General features: G+C 31.1%; 1 protein-coding gene across 5 annotated transcripts; it reads left to right on the top strand.

The window, feature by feature from the left end:
- Positions 1-2,903, top strand: LOC129287779 (zinc finger CCCH domain-containing protein 1). 5 transcript variants are annotated; one of them, XM_054924024.1, is made up of 5 exons: positions 1-140; positions 418-579; positions 688-1,517; positions 1,993-2,089; positions 2,884-2,903. In XM_054924024.1, the coding sequence occupies exons 2-5, from the start codon at positions 525-527 to the stop codon at positions 2,886-2,888; spliced, it is 987 nt and encodes a 328-aa protein (XP_054779999.1). In that variant the 5' UTR covers positions 1-140; positions 418-524; the 3' UTR covers positions 2,889-2,903. The 5 variants fall into 5 exon arrangements, with proteins under 5 accessions (XP_054779999.1, XP_054779996.1, XP_054779998.1 ...); XM_054924021.1 differs by lacking the exon at positions 2,884-2,903 and adding an exon at positions 2,406-2,861 and having other exon boundaries at positions 390-579; XM_054924023.1 differs by lacking the exon at positions 2,884-2,903 and adding an exon at positions 2,289-2,861.
- Positions 2,904-14,652: the final 11,749 nt, after the last annotated feature.

Genomic DNA, 14,652 nt, shown 5'->3' on the forward strand with positions numbered 1-14,652 from the left:
CCGGGTTTCTTTTGGCGGGTCATATTCTCTTTGAGTCTCTGTGTCTCAAGTCTCATCTCCTCGCTTCCTGTTCTCCGGCCGTGGTCATTGGCGGTGAGAGCAAGAGCAATTAAGGTGGATGCATCTGTATACGTGGGAAGGTTCGATGCCAGATTCCTAGTTTCTCTTGTTGTGAATAATATGTCCGCCTTCATCTCCTCCTCCTCCTCCTCCTTTTTTAATCTAATCATCGTCCATTTCCCTGCAAATTATACTTCTTTTTAGGTTTTCCTTTTTTAGGTGCCTTTCTACAGTTTTGTGGGTTTCTTTTAGTTCCATATCCGCTTTAGAATGTCACTGATTTAAATTCATGCAGGCTTTTTATTTATCTTAAACCAATTTCTGATTAGGCACGGCGGTCGCTTTTTCTGTTGTCAGTTTATGTTCTGAGGATTTTCGTTGTTGTTGCTGGAAGATTGCTTTAATCACTACAAAATTCTTGTTATTCCAAGTGGTTGTTGAAGCTGTGTGCTTAATTTTCATGCATGGCGGATTCTGATGACCAGACGAAATCTTCTGAAAATCAACCATCAGAGCAAGGTATAGTTGGTTTACCTTCACTTGTAAATCCAAGTATTGAATCCACTTGTATAAAGCTGTTTGTGCTGTTATAAACTGTATAGTTTTGACTGTCTTCTGTATTTTCAGTGTGTAGTTTCTTCAGGAAACCTGTTAATAAGAAGAATTTAAGAAAACGTACCGTTGATTTAGAAGATGACAGGGAGGATTCGAAAAATGAAAGCTCTTTGTTGCATATTCAGAAAAAACAGGTGAAGCCTGACAATAAGTTATACTTTTCCACTGGTCCCTCAAAAAGCACTGCATCTAAAGTACAAGAGGAGCCTGAAAAGCAATTGTTTCATTTCGAGTCTTCAAAAGAGATTCAAGTTCAACATGATAACAAAGCAACTGCCACTCTTGAGACCGAAACTGATTTTTCAAAAGATGCTCGAGCTATCCGTGAAAGAGCCCTTAAGCAAGCAGAGGAGAGTTTGAAGGGTAAAGGAACAAGTTCTGGAGAAGAAAAATTGTACAAGGGCATCAATAGTTACAAAGATTACAAGGCTGGCTTTCGCCGAGAGCAAACAATTGCCAGTGAAAAAGCTGGTGGGGCGCATGGTCCTCTTCGGGCATCGGCTCATATAAGAGTTTCAGCAAGATTTGATTATCAGCCAGACATATGTAAGGATTACAAGGAGACTGGTTACTGTGGGTATGGTGATTCATGTAAATTTATGCATGATCGAGGAGATTACAAGTCTGGGTGGCAATTGGAGAAGGAATGGGAGGAAGCTGAGAAAGCTAGAAGAATGAGATTGGCTGCAGGAGAGGATTCGGATGAAGAGGGTGCTAATTTGAGTGAAGATGATGACGATGACGATTCATTACCATTTGCCTGTTTCATTTGTAGGAAGCCCTTTGTGGATCCTGTTGTAACAAACTGCAAGCATTACTTCTGTGAGCATTGTGCATTGAAGGTATGTGCATATCTTTGTAGTTGGCAAAAATAAGTTCATTTGATGACATACTAATGTGGAAAGCTAATGGAAAATAATTTGGTTGGTTGTTTCTTGTGTGGTTGTGAAATATTGTCTTTTTGATAAGTTTTAGATATTTGATTTTCTTGTCAATGTAAAGTTTTTTGTTCATATTTTAGCATTTGTGTATTTTTTGGTTTACTGGGCTTTTATTTTATGGTCAAGTTTTCAATGGTTTGTTGTGCCATATTAGATAGGTGTTGCTATAATATAATTGGTTGCAAAAGTTATGTTTGATTGATTACCCGGGTTATTTAAATCATGCAGCTGTTCTATGTCTATATCTATTCTATGTGTTATCAGTATCACCCCTCCGTCCTCCTCCTCTTTTTTTCATCTTGTGTTTGAGAATAAGAATATGCCCTGTATTGATTTCATTTTAATATTTTTCTTGTTGCTTTCTTTTCATTTGCAGCATCATGCAAAGAATAAGAAATGTTTTGTGTGCAACAAGCCTACACTGGGCATTTTTAATGCAGCCCATGAGATACGCAAGAAGATGGCTGCAGAGGGTAAGTAATTGTAACTCATTACTGCCATGGATCTCTTTGCGCAATGGAAGTTATCTTTGCCATTTTCGATTTTGTGAATCTTATTTTTACTCTCAATACGTAGAAATATATAATGAGACAATTACAGTTAGATTTTGCAGTCAGATTAGCTTGTACTAATATTGTTGTACCCGTTTTGAGTTTGACTAATGGATTTTAGGATGTCTAGAAACGGTCTAATCGTACAAGCCAGACCTTTTGTATTGAATCATATGGCAAAAGGGCTTTAGTTCTTTCCATGCTATTCATTCTGATGTTGAAGTGGATTCATATTCAGCAAACTCTTCGACTGCAATTCTTATTGGAGGCATGTATGATAATCGTTTTGGAATTTGGATTTATCAAGAGTTCAGTAGTATAATCCTGTATTGGCATCAGAGATGATGACATGATCTGGTGGAAGGGCTATTAGAAAATCAAACACATTCCGCTTGTAATGCTTTTCATTTAATGCCGTGAATAGCATTAAATGGACTAGAGCACGTGATTGCTTTACAGTATGTTCTATTTTTTTCAAATGGACTATTAAATTCCTTTGTAGCTGATTACGCTTGCTCCCAGCGAGTTTCTGATCTGAGCATTACACCGTGAGAATTTATCCCTCTGTTAGTACCTCATCGGCGGTGTGTTTTTCTGCCTTGTAACTTCAGGTTCCCTGAGATCAGGGTTATTTGCTTTGAGTTTACAGTTACTAAACAAGGTTCTATGAATGTGGCAACAATTCATTAACTTATGCCTCCTCATTCTTGGAACAGCTTGAATGCCATTGACAGCTTCAAGCGGGATCCCTATAATTTTTCTGGTCCATTGTTTCTGCCATAAGTTGCTCATATGATTAGCTCTGTGAGCTCTTTGGTCATAAGTTGCTCATATTACTCCTTCCGAGGTTGGCTCAGGATAGGCCTGGAGGGGCAGCTGATGCAACTATCTCAACCTAAGGATGGTTGGAATCGACACGTTTGCTTAGTAGTGACGTCTTGTGAACTGTGCGGTGGATTTGCATGCATTTGTGTAATATTAGTAATACGAGGAATATGCACATGGTTAATTATAAAATACAAGTTAAAAAATGGCCAAAATGCAGAACTGCAGATGAAATCCATTAGCAACATGCACAAAAAATATAAATTCGTCCATATACGAGATCTTAAAAAGTAGCATGCTAGTTGATTATAAAATCATTGAAAATTAGGAGATCTTAAGAATTAGGAGATCTTTCGATGGCAGCTTCTCTATTTAAGTCTATATATAAAGTCATTGAAAATTAAGGAGGCAATAATTCTGAAATTTGATCTAGAATTTAAAAATGGCTCACTTATTAAAAAAATAATTAAATCATTTTAAAAAGAATAGTTTGGGATCGTTTTCAAACTAAATTTATAAGAAGAAATTAATCTTTGCCAAAGGGTTTGGCTATAATTCTTTGGACATCTCTATGCACATTGTGTGATTGCTAGAAATTTAGAGAAGTTTAGATGAAATTATTCAAGTTTTCATTCTCTTTTCTCTTTCCTTCAAGGATTAAATTCCATAGAATGTAAAGAATGATGTGAGTTGTTGGAGTACAAGAAGAATCCTTGGCAAAGACTTTTCACACATGTTTGTTGTATCATATAAAAAGAAAGGTGTAAAATCACTTATCCCAAAATCTCATAGGAATATCACTTTTACATGCATCTAAGACAAATTAATGACCCCAATCTTCAATCAAAATTGAATCACTTGTTTTTGCAAGGTGAAAAATCACAAGCTAGTTTGAAGTGGGCTAGATCAAACTTAATTTTGATAACTCAATTAACATCAATGGTGCTAACGCTTGTAATAGCTTCATAAGGGATGGCCGAGAAAATTACATAAAAGAGCTTTTATAATCATCCTGATACCATCACTAAAGTTATAGTTATTCTTGAGAATTGTAATTTTTGTTGAAATGACAATTTCATTATAATTGATATTTATTGATACTCTCTTGAAATTCTCATGCTCATCTTGCACAAGTTTTTTGAGAACCATCCTTCAACTAAAATTTTTTTAAAAAATTATTATAATAAATTGTACAATCACTTTTAACTGCATATTTAAAAAAAGCAATTAAATATGTTAATTGATTGCCATACTAAGCTTTTAACGGTTATTTAGATATTAAAGTTTTAGAGATTTCACCAGTAATGTTCAAAATTTTTTTGAACTTGACATAATTTGATTATTTTAAATTAGAGTCCCATGATGGACTTTGTACAGATTTTTCTTAGATTTTATGTGACCTTATATTACCAAAAAAAAAAAAAAAGCACGGCATACATTTAATGGACGTGGCATTGCGAGTGCAACCATAATCGAGGGCAAGTGTGAAAATACTCCAAACTGTGTAAACAGAGGAAGGAATGGAAATGGCGATAATGTATTGACACGTGGGAGTGATTTGATGCGAAGAAACTTTTTCGTTCGTGTCTCCTGACCCTGCCAAGGCAATCATGATCTCTGATCTCTACTCGAATATCTGGGATTGTTAGTGATCAAGTGCAGGAACTTGATATTACAGAGAAATAATGGTGATGAAGTGGAGAGAACTAGAGGCAGTAAACATAAAAAAGAATAAGAACGTGTAAATTATGTAGTAAATGGGACTCACGCTGCTGAGAGAAGAATTATGAGAAAACAAGAACACTGGGAATGGAATGTGGGATCATGCGCAACGAGACTGGAAAGTCAGGGTAGCTCATAATTCGATGCCTTTTAGGGGGTATTCAGAGGCGATCGTAACATCAGGCAATATGCAAATTGCAAAATGTGTGAGCGTATCAGAAGCGGACACCTAGAAAGGCCTTCAGTTACGTGTTGAAGCGTCCTTGGAGGCACATTGGCTAGTTTCTGAAAAGCACATACCACAGAGTGGACCATCATTTCCTGCTTCCGGATAAGCCTACCCCTCCAATTATCATCGCCAATTTAGTTGCTTCCATTATTGTCAGTCTCTACAAATTTTTTTTTTTTGGTTCCTTTTGCACTATGTGTACTAATTTCACTAGCATTCAAAGTAAATTTATGATGCTTCTCTATGATCAAGAGAAACATAAAAGGTGAGAGTAAGAAAAAAAATATTAATTTCACAGTCTTGATTATATGTTTCTCAATGATCAAAAGTGAGAAACGTATGGCATTTCGCATGCTACAAAAAAAAACCCATGTTAATAACAAAAAATGGATGATTGAAAAATATAATTTTTTAAAAATACCAAGTATTATATATTTTGAACTAAATTTAATTGAGAAAAAAGATTTTATAATTTGGATCCAATGCAGCAAGACTTTGGACCCGCGTCTATAAGAGGTGAGAGTGCGCTTTTTCAAACTTCACACCATTATTTACCGCTAAATATGTAGTTGTTCCTTTCTTTGTTTTTATAAGAAAAAGTTGCGGCAATATTGAGGCCCGTATAGTACAACATCATGTTGATGCTCGAACTTTGTTTTTTTAGTTTAAAACGAAAAAGGGACACTTGGGAATGGGTCCCTGTTCAATCAATGTTTTGGAGAAACTTGAGGGCAATTCTAGCCTCTTCTTTTTCGTTTGATTGGTCTGTGGAGAGAAAAAAGTAACTTTTATATATTTTGATCATACCACTAACCGACGAAGTCATGCTTGCAAAGGATAGAAACTTTGACGTTAAAGGATTGGTTAGGACTTTGGAATTAGACAAAGCTGGAGACTTCAATTCTCTCATAAATATAAATCCATGTTTACACGCTCACTTGTCCATCACTTTCTTTCTTTGGTTTCTGTCTTCTTGCTTACCGAAAAGCATCCAAGGTGCAAAACTGAGGGTGACATCTCATCACGCACGTTCTATTTCAACCATATATGTCTTCTTTCTATATCTTCTTAGTTTTGGATTTTGTCCAATAAATTTTGATTAAAATCCAAAACTTTTCCAATCATCACTTAATTGTTATACTTAATACTTATACATATCCACATGATGTACATGATATGGATAATTTTACTTATTCCATCTGCCTCAAAATATAGGTTTGGTTCATCTAATTCCACATGAACAAGGGAAGGAATTAAGTGTCAGTTAAGCCATTCATTTTATCATAAAATTACATATATTTTCCAATATTACCATGTGAAAATTCACATAACGCATTCTCATTGAATTCTACACAAAGGCGAATTAATGGGAGAAAATAATCTACTTAGTAGGACTTATATTTAGAATGAAAAGAGTACCTTAAACTTCATGTAAAGAAAAAGCTACTATATTATATATATATATATATATACACACACACATATTCTGCTTATTCCTTGTACTTAAAAAAAAGGTTATTATCTTTGGCCAAAAAAAAAAAAAGCTATTATCTCCTGTTCTATTAATAAAGTCATCTAGAAATGCAAAAAGTTATAATGATCTTCTCATTTTATTCTTACTTGAGAAAGTATTGATAGATAATTAAGTAATACATAATTGATAGGAATTGGGTCTAACTAGTGGAAGGAGCTGGGTGCTTATAATGTAATAAATTAATATTCAAATTCCTGTCGAGAACTGTGCCTAGTGTCTACATTTAGTGATAGATGTATCTCAAACATAACTATTTTTTATAGAATGACTCTTATGTGCAATTAAAAAACTAAGTAATCTATAATTTTCCTCCTCATTTATCAAAAGAGTATAATTGAAAATTTTGGATAAAAGTCAACAAAAAATTAACATAATATTAAAAAACATGAAGTATATTTCAAACACCTTATAAATAAAATCAGAGATATAATAACACAAAAATCTAATTTAAAAAAAAAAAACTTTGCACAAACATTGTGGGCATTAAGTAGATATATGGGGCAAGAGGGGTCTACCGTCTCTCCATTTTTCTAATTATCATTTTCCCTCCATTTTTTTTAATGATGATTATTTATCGAGTCTTTAATTAAAATAAATTCATTTGCCACAAAGGAAGATGATTAAAAAATGGGAAGGAAGATGATGATTAAAAAATGGATAGATCCCCCCCCAAAAAAAAAAAAAACAAAGTTGTGATTGCACCTTAACGCAAGGGGCATTTGCCACAGAGGATTAGGACACATGGCGGGGCACGAGTGAGTGATCCCCTGCCGTTACATCCTTCCGAATAGATTTTGAAGAGTGTCCTGTAGCACTTGTAATCCCATCATTCCGTCCCAAACCCTGCAACACTACTTGTTCTTTCCATTTTCCTTCAATTGCATCACTCCATGTATCCACTTTCCTTAAATAGCCAATGCAGGAGCCCTGCTTTTTGATTTACTATCAAATATTCTAGGGAAAGTCACCACAAAATCCCACTCATGGATTCTAATATTTTTTAAAAATCCCATGAAATTCTTAAATAACTGCAAAGGTCCATGAACTTTAATTATAATTAAATGTTAGGGTTGATTTACTAAAATATTCATCTTCTTTTACTCACCTTCCCTCGCACTGAAATCACCTTGAACCAATTGGTTAGAATCACATACATCAATCCACTGCTCTGTTCATCTACAAGAATGCCACCCTCTTAATTTTTCTTAAGATCATATCTTTGGGAGTGCTAAAGTCTTTTGCTTGGGCATAGGTTGTCGTTGAAGCTCTGGTCACTTTTTCCCCCTCACATCTTCCTCTCTTGAATTCAATCCATATGCTGTCATTGCCATTGTCACTTTTGACTCGCCACCATTATGGGAAGATGTCCCCACTGCTGCAATGACACTTTCATTATCATATGTAGCATCAAAAGAGTTACCAACACCATTGCCATCATTTCCTCCTCCTCCACCAACCAAAAATGTTGATGATTAGTTGCTCAATATAGGACTCGAGCTATATTATCCTATATGTATATATCTATATTTATGCGTCTGTCTCTACATTTCTTGTCTTCTTAACTTACAAAGCAACAATGATAGCATTGAGATAAGAGGAGTAAGAAGGAGAAAAATAAAAACACTCTTGAAAGAAAGAGAGAGAATGGTGAATTCTTGATGCCTCTACATGTACTCTTCAATTGCATATGAGGGTGCAATTCTAACAAGTCCAAGCAGCCATAGTGAGGGGAGAGGAGAGTTGCAAGGGTGTGAAGTAAGGATATTTTGGTAAATCTATCTTAAAAATTAATTACAATTAAAGTCTATGGAATTTTGGGGTCATTTGAGCATTTCATGAGACTTTTTGAACATTAGATTTCATGTGTGGGACTTGTCTATGATTTTCCTAAATATTCTATGCAAGGATTACAAGAATTGCTTGCAAGTTGCAACATGATGGTATAATAATTGCATATAAATTTTTAGTTATAAGTACTGTATTCTCAGTAAAGAATTGTTTTCAATGCATTCCTTGTTAAATAAGCATTATTTGAATATAATTTTATTAATTTTTTGGATCAAGATATGATTCTCTATCACCATATAAATGAATGGCTAATGATAGGGGTGGACCCAAGTAGTGCTCCCAGATTTTTTTTTAAAAAAAACTTTTTACCATTCTATGAGGTGGCTTTCTATATATAAAAAAAAAATATTGATTTGGCTATTCAATCTTTTAACTTTTATTTTTACCATATTTTTACCATGCATTTATTACTCTCTAATTCCTATGCAAATATGCATTTCTTTCTGCTTAGTCTCTACACTTGCTTGTAAGGGTGTCATAAATTAAAACTTAAATTATCACATTAATTACGGGTAAAATTAAAAAATTATTAAATTTTTAAATAAAGTTAATGAATTTTAAGATTTTCTTAATTTCAATAAAACATATTTAAAATGACTTATAAATAGAAAAAAAAAAAAGCATCTCTACAAGTTTAATAGTAGATAAAAGTATAAATAAATTATTAATTTCTTTTAATTTTTAAAGTGTGAGTTTTTAATATACTCTGCGAAACTTTTTTCTTTATTTTTTAAGTGTTATCTAAATGATTTGTTATCTTATAAGTTTTCTCAATTTTATTATAATTTTTTTAATTACGAATAAAAAATTAAATAACTCAGTCTATATATAATTATATACTATAAAATTAGCTCCTCAGCCTCGCTAGCTTGGTTTCGCCCCTGGCTAATGAGTTCTTGATGACTTGAAATATAACACCAATCAGCAACTAAATATTGATCGGATGAATACGTCTATGTAATGGAAAAAGCTGGGGAGATTTTTATTCAAAGAAGCATTAGTATCTGGCCAAAAAGAAGAAGAAGAAGAAGAAGAAGCATTAGTAGTTACGTTTGTACTGAATCTTGCCTTTATCTTCTTCTTCTTCTTTTTTTAATAATAAGAATGTATTGGGTTAATTTTATATTTTAAATTAGGTACTATTATGAAATTTTTGTGCTACCAAACCATCATTATATAGAGGTAAAATATCATCATTATATATAGGTAAAATAATCGTGATGTTCTTACAAATTCCATCTTTGATTGATTTGTTTCATTCAATAAAAAATAATAGAAATTTTAATTCATTACTAATTTGCTAGTTAATATTATATAAAAAGAGTTTATTATAGAATTTTCTATAAAAAGTATAAGAATATAATAATAATGATAATAAAAAAATTATTGTACATATACTTTTGATGTTTAAAGTTATGAATAATTTTAAATAACAACATTCTATACATATACTGATACACATACAAATAAACACATAGCACACCCGGAATGTTGGGATTGGACCATTTTGTCGTCCCACGAGTGGAGGTCGACGACCATACAAATGGAAGAAACTGTCAAAATATAATATATAGAAAAGAAAAGGACATATCTTTCTCAACTCTGATATGTGGATTCTAGACCATTATGGACCTTTCTCGTACATATAATGAAATTAGATAAAATTTTATGTGCGCTAAAGAAAACAAAAAATAATAATAAATCACATCATTTATATTTTAAATAGCACTACTTTTATAATTTTTTTCCTTTTTGTGTACACCACATTTGTTATAAATTTTATTGAATATTAGAACAGGCCCACGCATGCATATAAAAATTGAAATAAGGAGTAGTATTATTTTCTAGACTTTTTATAAGACAATAAAGAAGGACAGACGAAAATATCCCAGATTTTTTTTTTTTTAAAAGGATGCATGCTGGAAAAACGAATACACTTGTTGGTGCCACCACCTGAATCCAAGTTAGTGTATTTAGGCAGGAATTATGCTTGTGGGATTGGAGAGTGATCCAATCTGGTTGGCTTCCACTTAGGTTATGAGGAGTGTCTTAATAATCCAATCGTTTTGTCCCAAAACTTTTTTGGATAGTTTAATATTTTAATGATATTTTAAAAGGAATTGTTATTTTGATTAATAATATTTATCATCATTTAATCTATTATTTTGTAACTTGTGATTTAAACATCATTATTTTTGGAAACCATTTTTTAACTACATTAAGATGTCATTAACCTGTGTTTTAATTGCCTAGTGTTCAAAGTTTTATGCCTAAAAAATGCGGTGTAGACTGCATGGTTGAACCTAGTTTGAAGCTTTTGGACACTCTGCTCTCCTCTCCTCCTTGTGTTTCTCCACAGTTATTTTGTATTTTTTTGCTACTCTATCACTTTGTTCATTTTACAAAAAAGTTTTATTTAATTTTGAGGAGCTTTGACAACTCTGCCGTAATTTCCCTTAAAGATCATTCTTGGGCATGACTAGAAATATATTTTTTGCAAGATTTTTCAATAATAATCTTAAGAGCAATTGCCAAATGATCACAAATGAGATGGGTCTAAATGTGTAGTTTTTTTAATATTTGCTTATTAGATCACAATATGATTTGTGATGGAAGAATTCAAATAAGGTGGCTATTGAATTTTGTGGATGCATGATTAGGCCATTTGAGTTTATTCATGATTTCTTCCTCAATCAAGAAGTGAAAGGAAAAGACCATATTCTAGCATATATGTTTTACATAATTTGTTTATAAAATTTTGAAGTTATCATTAGAATATACTTTCGGCACTTAGCTTTTTTGATGAAGTGGCAGGCATTTAAAATGTCACCTCGTGTTTGATACATGGTTATTTTTTTATAACTTTCTGTTATTAAAACTGCAGAAAATGAATGGCTGTAATTGATAGTAGTTTTTGAATTGAAATAAAATTAATTATTTAGTCATTATAATTTTACTTCAATTATAATTCAATTCTTAAATTTTAATTTGTTATAACTCAATATTTAAAGTTTTAATTCGATTATAACTCAATTTCTAAATTTTAACTCTTGCAACTCATCCTTATAGTTTTAACTATTTAAATATTAATCCTTATATTTTAAAAAGTAAAATTATAAAAATCAAAATTATGTTAAAATTTATTATTAATATTTTAAATTGCTAAACCTTTTTAATCTTTATAAATATTACAAATATTAACCTTTTAAAATATTTTTAATCTTTTTAATTTTAATTTTTAAGATATAAGGACCAATAATTGAGTGGTTGAAACTATATGAACTACATTGTAAGAAATAAAGTTTAAAAATTGAGTTACAATTAATTTAAAATTATAAAAATTAAGTTATAACAAGTTAAAAAAATTAAAGATTAAGTTATAATTGAGTTAAAATTATATAGTTGAAATAATTAATTTTCCTTTTAAAATAATATGCTAATATAGGTTAATGAGTGTGGATACCTTTTTCCTCTGGCTTTATAGGTTAATCAAATCCAAGAGCATGTATATGTATAGCTAGTGACTGGAATCTGGTCCTGAAAACTTGGTGGCCGAGAAGCCTACACTATCGATCTACTGCAACCTTAACTTGAGAGGTGCGTGCTTATGGGTAGCTATCAACAATTATATCTTGTGCAAATGTTTGCTTTTCAGTTTTTTTAGCATCGTTTAGACTTAATGAGCGTTCGTTTTTTTTTTTTTTGGCAAATAATAATTGGGAACTATGAATAAAGATATGACTGTTGTCTTAGTAAGCACTAAACTTTGAGTGGAATTAATGTTTTAGGCGTGAGTTACACCTATGATATCTCTTGGAGCATTATTATCCTAATTGATGTCTCTTAATGCGTGAAATAATATTTCTATAACGCCCCTAGATATCCATGAAGATGAGGTCCAAGGAATTATTTCTTGTATAATGAGGCAATAAAATATCATTAATTGGTAGCTGTGGACTTCTAGTCTGATTTTGAACTATTGCTCCACTTTAATATTTATTATTTCAGGTGTTACGAAGTTAATATTTGGTTTGTAGTGATTAGCAAAAAAATAAGGAAATAATGATGCGTTGGAAAAAAAAAAATCTATCATGATGCTCCTTCATCCGTCTTTGAAATATGCTATCCATTATTTTGTGTGGTTCCTCTTAATGGATATGTAAATTTAATTCCGCCAATGACATGAGTATTTTAACCTGGGAGATTCAAGATTTCAAGTTATGTAACTCATTGTTTAATGGAATTGATTTGGCATCAATTATGTTCAAATATGGTTGCCATTAAATTTGTTGATATTATGCCTCAGTGAAATCTTTTTAAACTGAGTTTGAAAAATTGGATCTCGGTGTGATTCAAACTGAGTTTTAAATTTATATATGGGGAAATGTTTTGGAATGTACAGTATGTGGGTAAATAATTTTTTCTTTCTGTGTGTAGTATTGTGGTCAAACTGACTAAGAGTTACCACACACAAGATACGTACGCATATATAATTGTTAAATTGTCTCTGAATTAAATTAATTGTTGCTTAATTATATAATGTAATTGCATTTGTTTGCCTTTTCTTTTGGGTACACAACATGCAAACAAAAGCAGAGATGTTTAGAAATAATTTATCATTCAAATAAATAGCTAGAAATGAAATGCTTGTTGATCACTTTAAAAGACGCACCAATTGGCAGCCAAATGTTTGCGCTGATCCCAACCAAATCAATCACCCTCGCGGGAAAAGTTGATGTAAATTCCGGCTTTATCTCTTCAAAATATCTCTATCCCTGGATGAGATATCAAATGTATACTCCCTCTCCTTCTATTTTTTAATACGAGCAAAACTTTACAATTTCTTGTTTGTATAAGCAAAGTAACGATTAAAAAAAAAAAACAAAAGCACTTGTGACATCTTTCTTAAATTGCCTTCCATTAAATAACAATATCATTGAATTTAGAAAAAAAGCAAGGATTAACTACTGCACCTTCACCCTACATCTAGGATCAAGTAGGATTTTTAAAGTTTACTTTATAATTAAGATAAGGAGGACTGTTTATATATACTCCCTCTATTTAAAAATATAAAATATTTTTTAAAAAGTTAGATATTAAAAAATATAAAATATTTTTAATCTTTTGAGGTGTAATTATTACCTTTTTTTAAAAGTATTTTTATTGATAATGACTTTATATTTATTCCTTCCATTAAAAAATATAAGGCATTTTTAAAATGTTAAATGTTAAAAATATAAATCTTTTGAGGAGTAATTATTACTTTTTTTTAAAAGAACCCTTATTAATAATGACTCTATATTTATTGTAGGGTATTTAATAGAGGCAAATATAAAAAAATAAGTTAGTTTAAAAATAAATAATTACTTTATTGGGATGAGATTCGATTCAAAATGTTTGATATTTTTAAATGAAAGGAGTAACAACTATTATTAATTTCACAAAGTATAATCGTACGTCTAAAGAAAAATGATTAAAAGTTGTTATTATATCAAATAGATTTGTTCTGCGATGCACTTAATTTCTGCAAATGCCCTTGCCTATTACTTCACACAAGCTTTTTACTTTGCTTCTTACCGGAAAAAATCAATCATTTTTAATGGTTGTAAACAACCCCAAAAAAATTATTTTCTTATAAAATTTCCAAACAATAAAATATTTTTTTGAAAAGCATCTGAAGCATTTAAAAGCCATTTATTCATTGAACTTAAAAACCGATATTTTCATTAATGGAAATACAACAAATGAAAATATTATAAAATATTAAAATCACTAAATAATAAATTACTTTTAAGATTTTAAAGAAAACATATTTTTTTAAAAAAATATTTATACCAATGAATCACTTTTTTAAATCTTCATAACATTTAAAATTCATTTATTTCATTATTTCTTAAACATAAACAAACCAATATTTTTTCCAGTCAGAAATCTAATTTTTATTTTTAAAAGAATATTTTGAAGTACAGTTTTTAATTGAAGTTAGTTTTAAAAAATAAATTTTGCTTTTGATACTCACATTAAAGAGTCTGAATTCATGCATTGAAGCATCTGAAAGGCATCTGTCTTTAGAGAACATTCCACGAATATGCCTAACAAACGAAGCTGTGTTAAGGTAGTGAAAAAGAAGGCTTGATAAATGATAACTCTATTTCTTTCAATTTTTTTTTTCTAGCAATAAACAAGCGTTCCACCTTTACTACTTATATATAACATATAATAAGTTGTGCTACTAATAAGATAATAAATAGATGTTTTATAAAAGTACAGAAGCCAGGTCCTTCTTTCTCACATGCATATTTAGATATGTGTATGCCCTATATTTAG

The sequence above is a fragment of the Prosopis cineraria genome, unplaced genomic scaffold (assembly GCF_029017545.1).
Source record: "Prosopis cineraria cultivar Desert tree isolate PC_DT_omini unplaced genomic scaffold, ASM2901754v1 PC12, whole genome shotgun sequence".
Lineage (NCBI taxonomy): Eukaryota > Viridiplantae > Streptophyta > Magnoliopsida > Fabales > Fabaceae > Prosopis > Prosopis cineraria.

What these genes read in the sequence shown, in the direction of transcription:
- LOC129287779 (XM_054924021.1), top strand. Translation starts at nt 525, where the DNA reads ATGGCGGATTCTGATGACCAGACGAAATCTTCTGAAAATCAACCATCA. An exon ending in AAATCAACCATCAGAGCAAG is followed by an intron (nt 580 to 687) that starts GTATAGTTGGTT and finishes CTGTATTTTCAG; the next exon opens with TGTGTAGTTTCTTCAGGAAA. An exon ending in GTGAGCATTGTGCATTGAAG is followed by an intron (nt 1,518 to 1,992) that starts GTATGTGCATAT and finishes TTTCATTTGCAG; the next exon opens with CATCATGCAAAGAATAAGAA.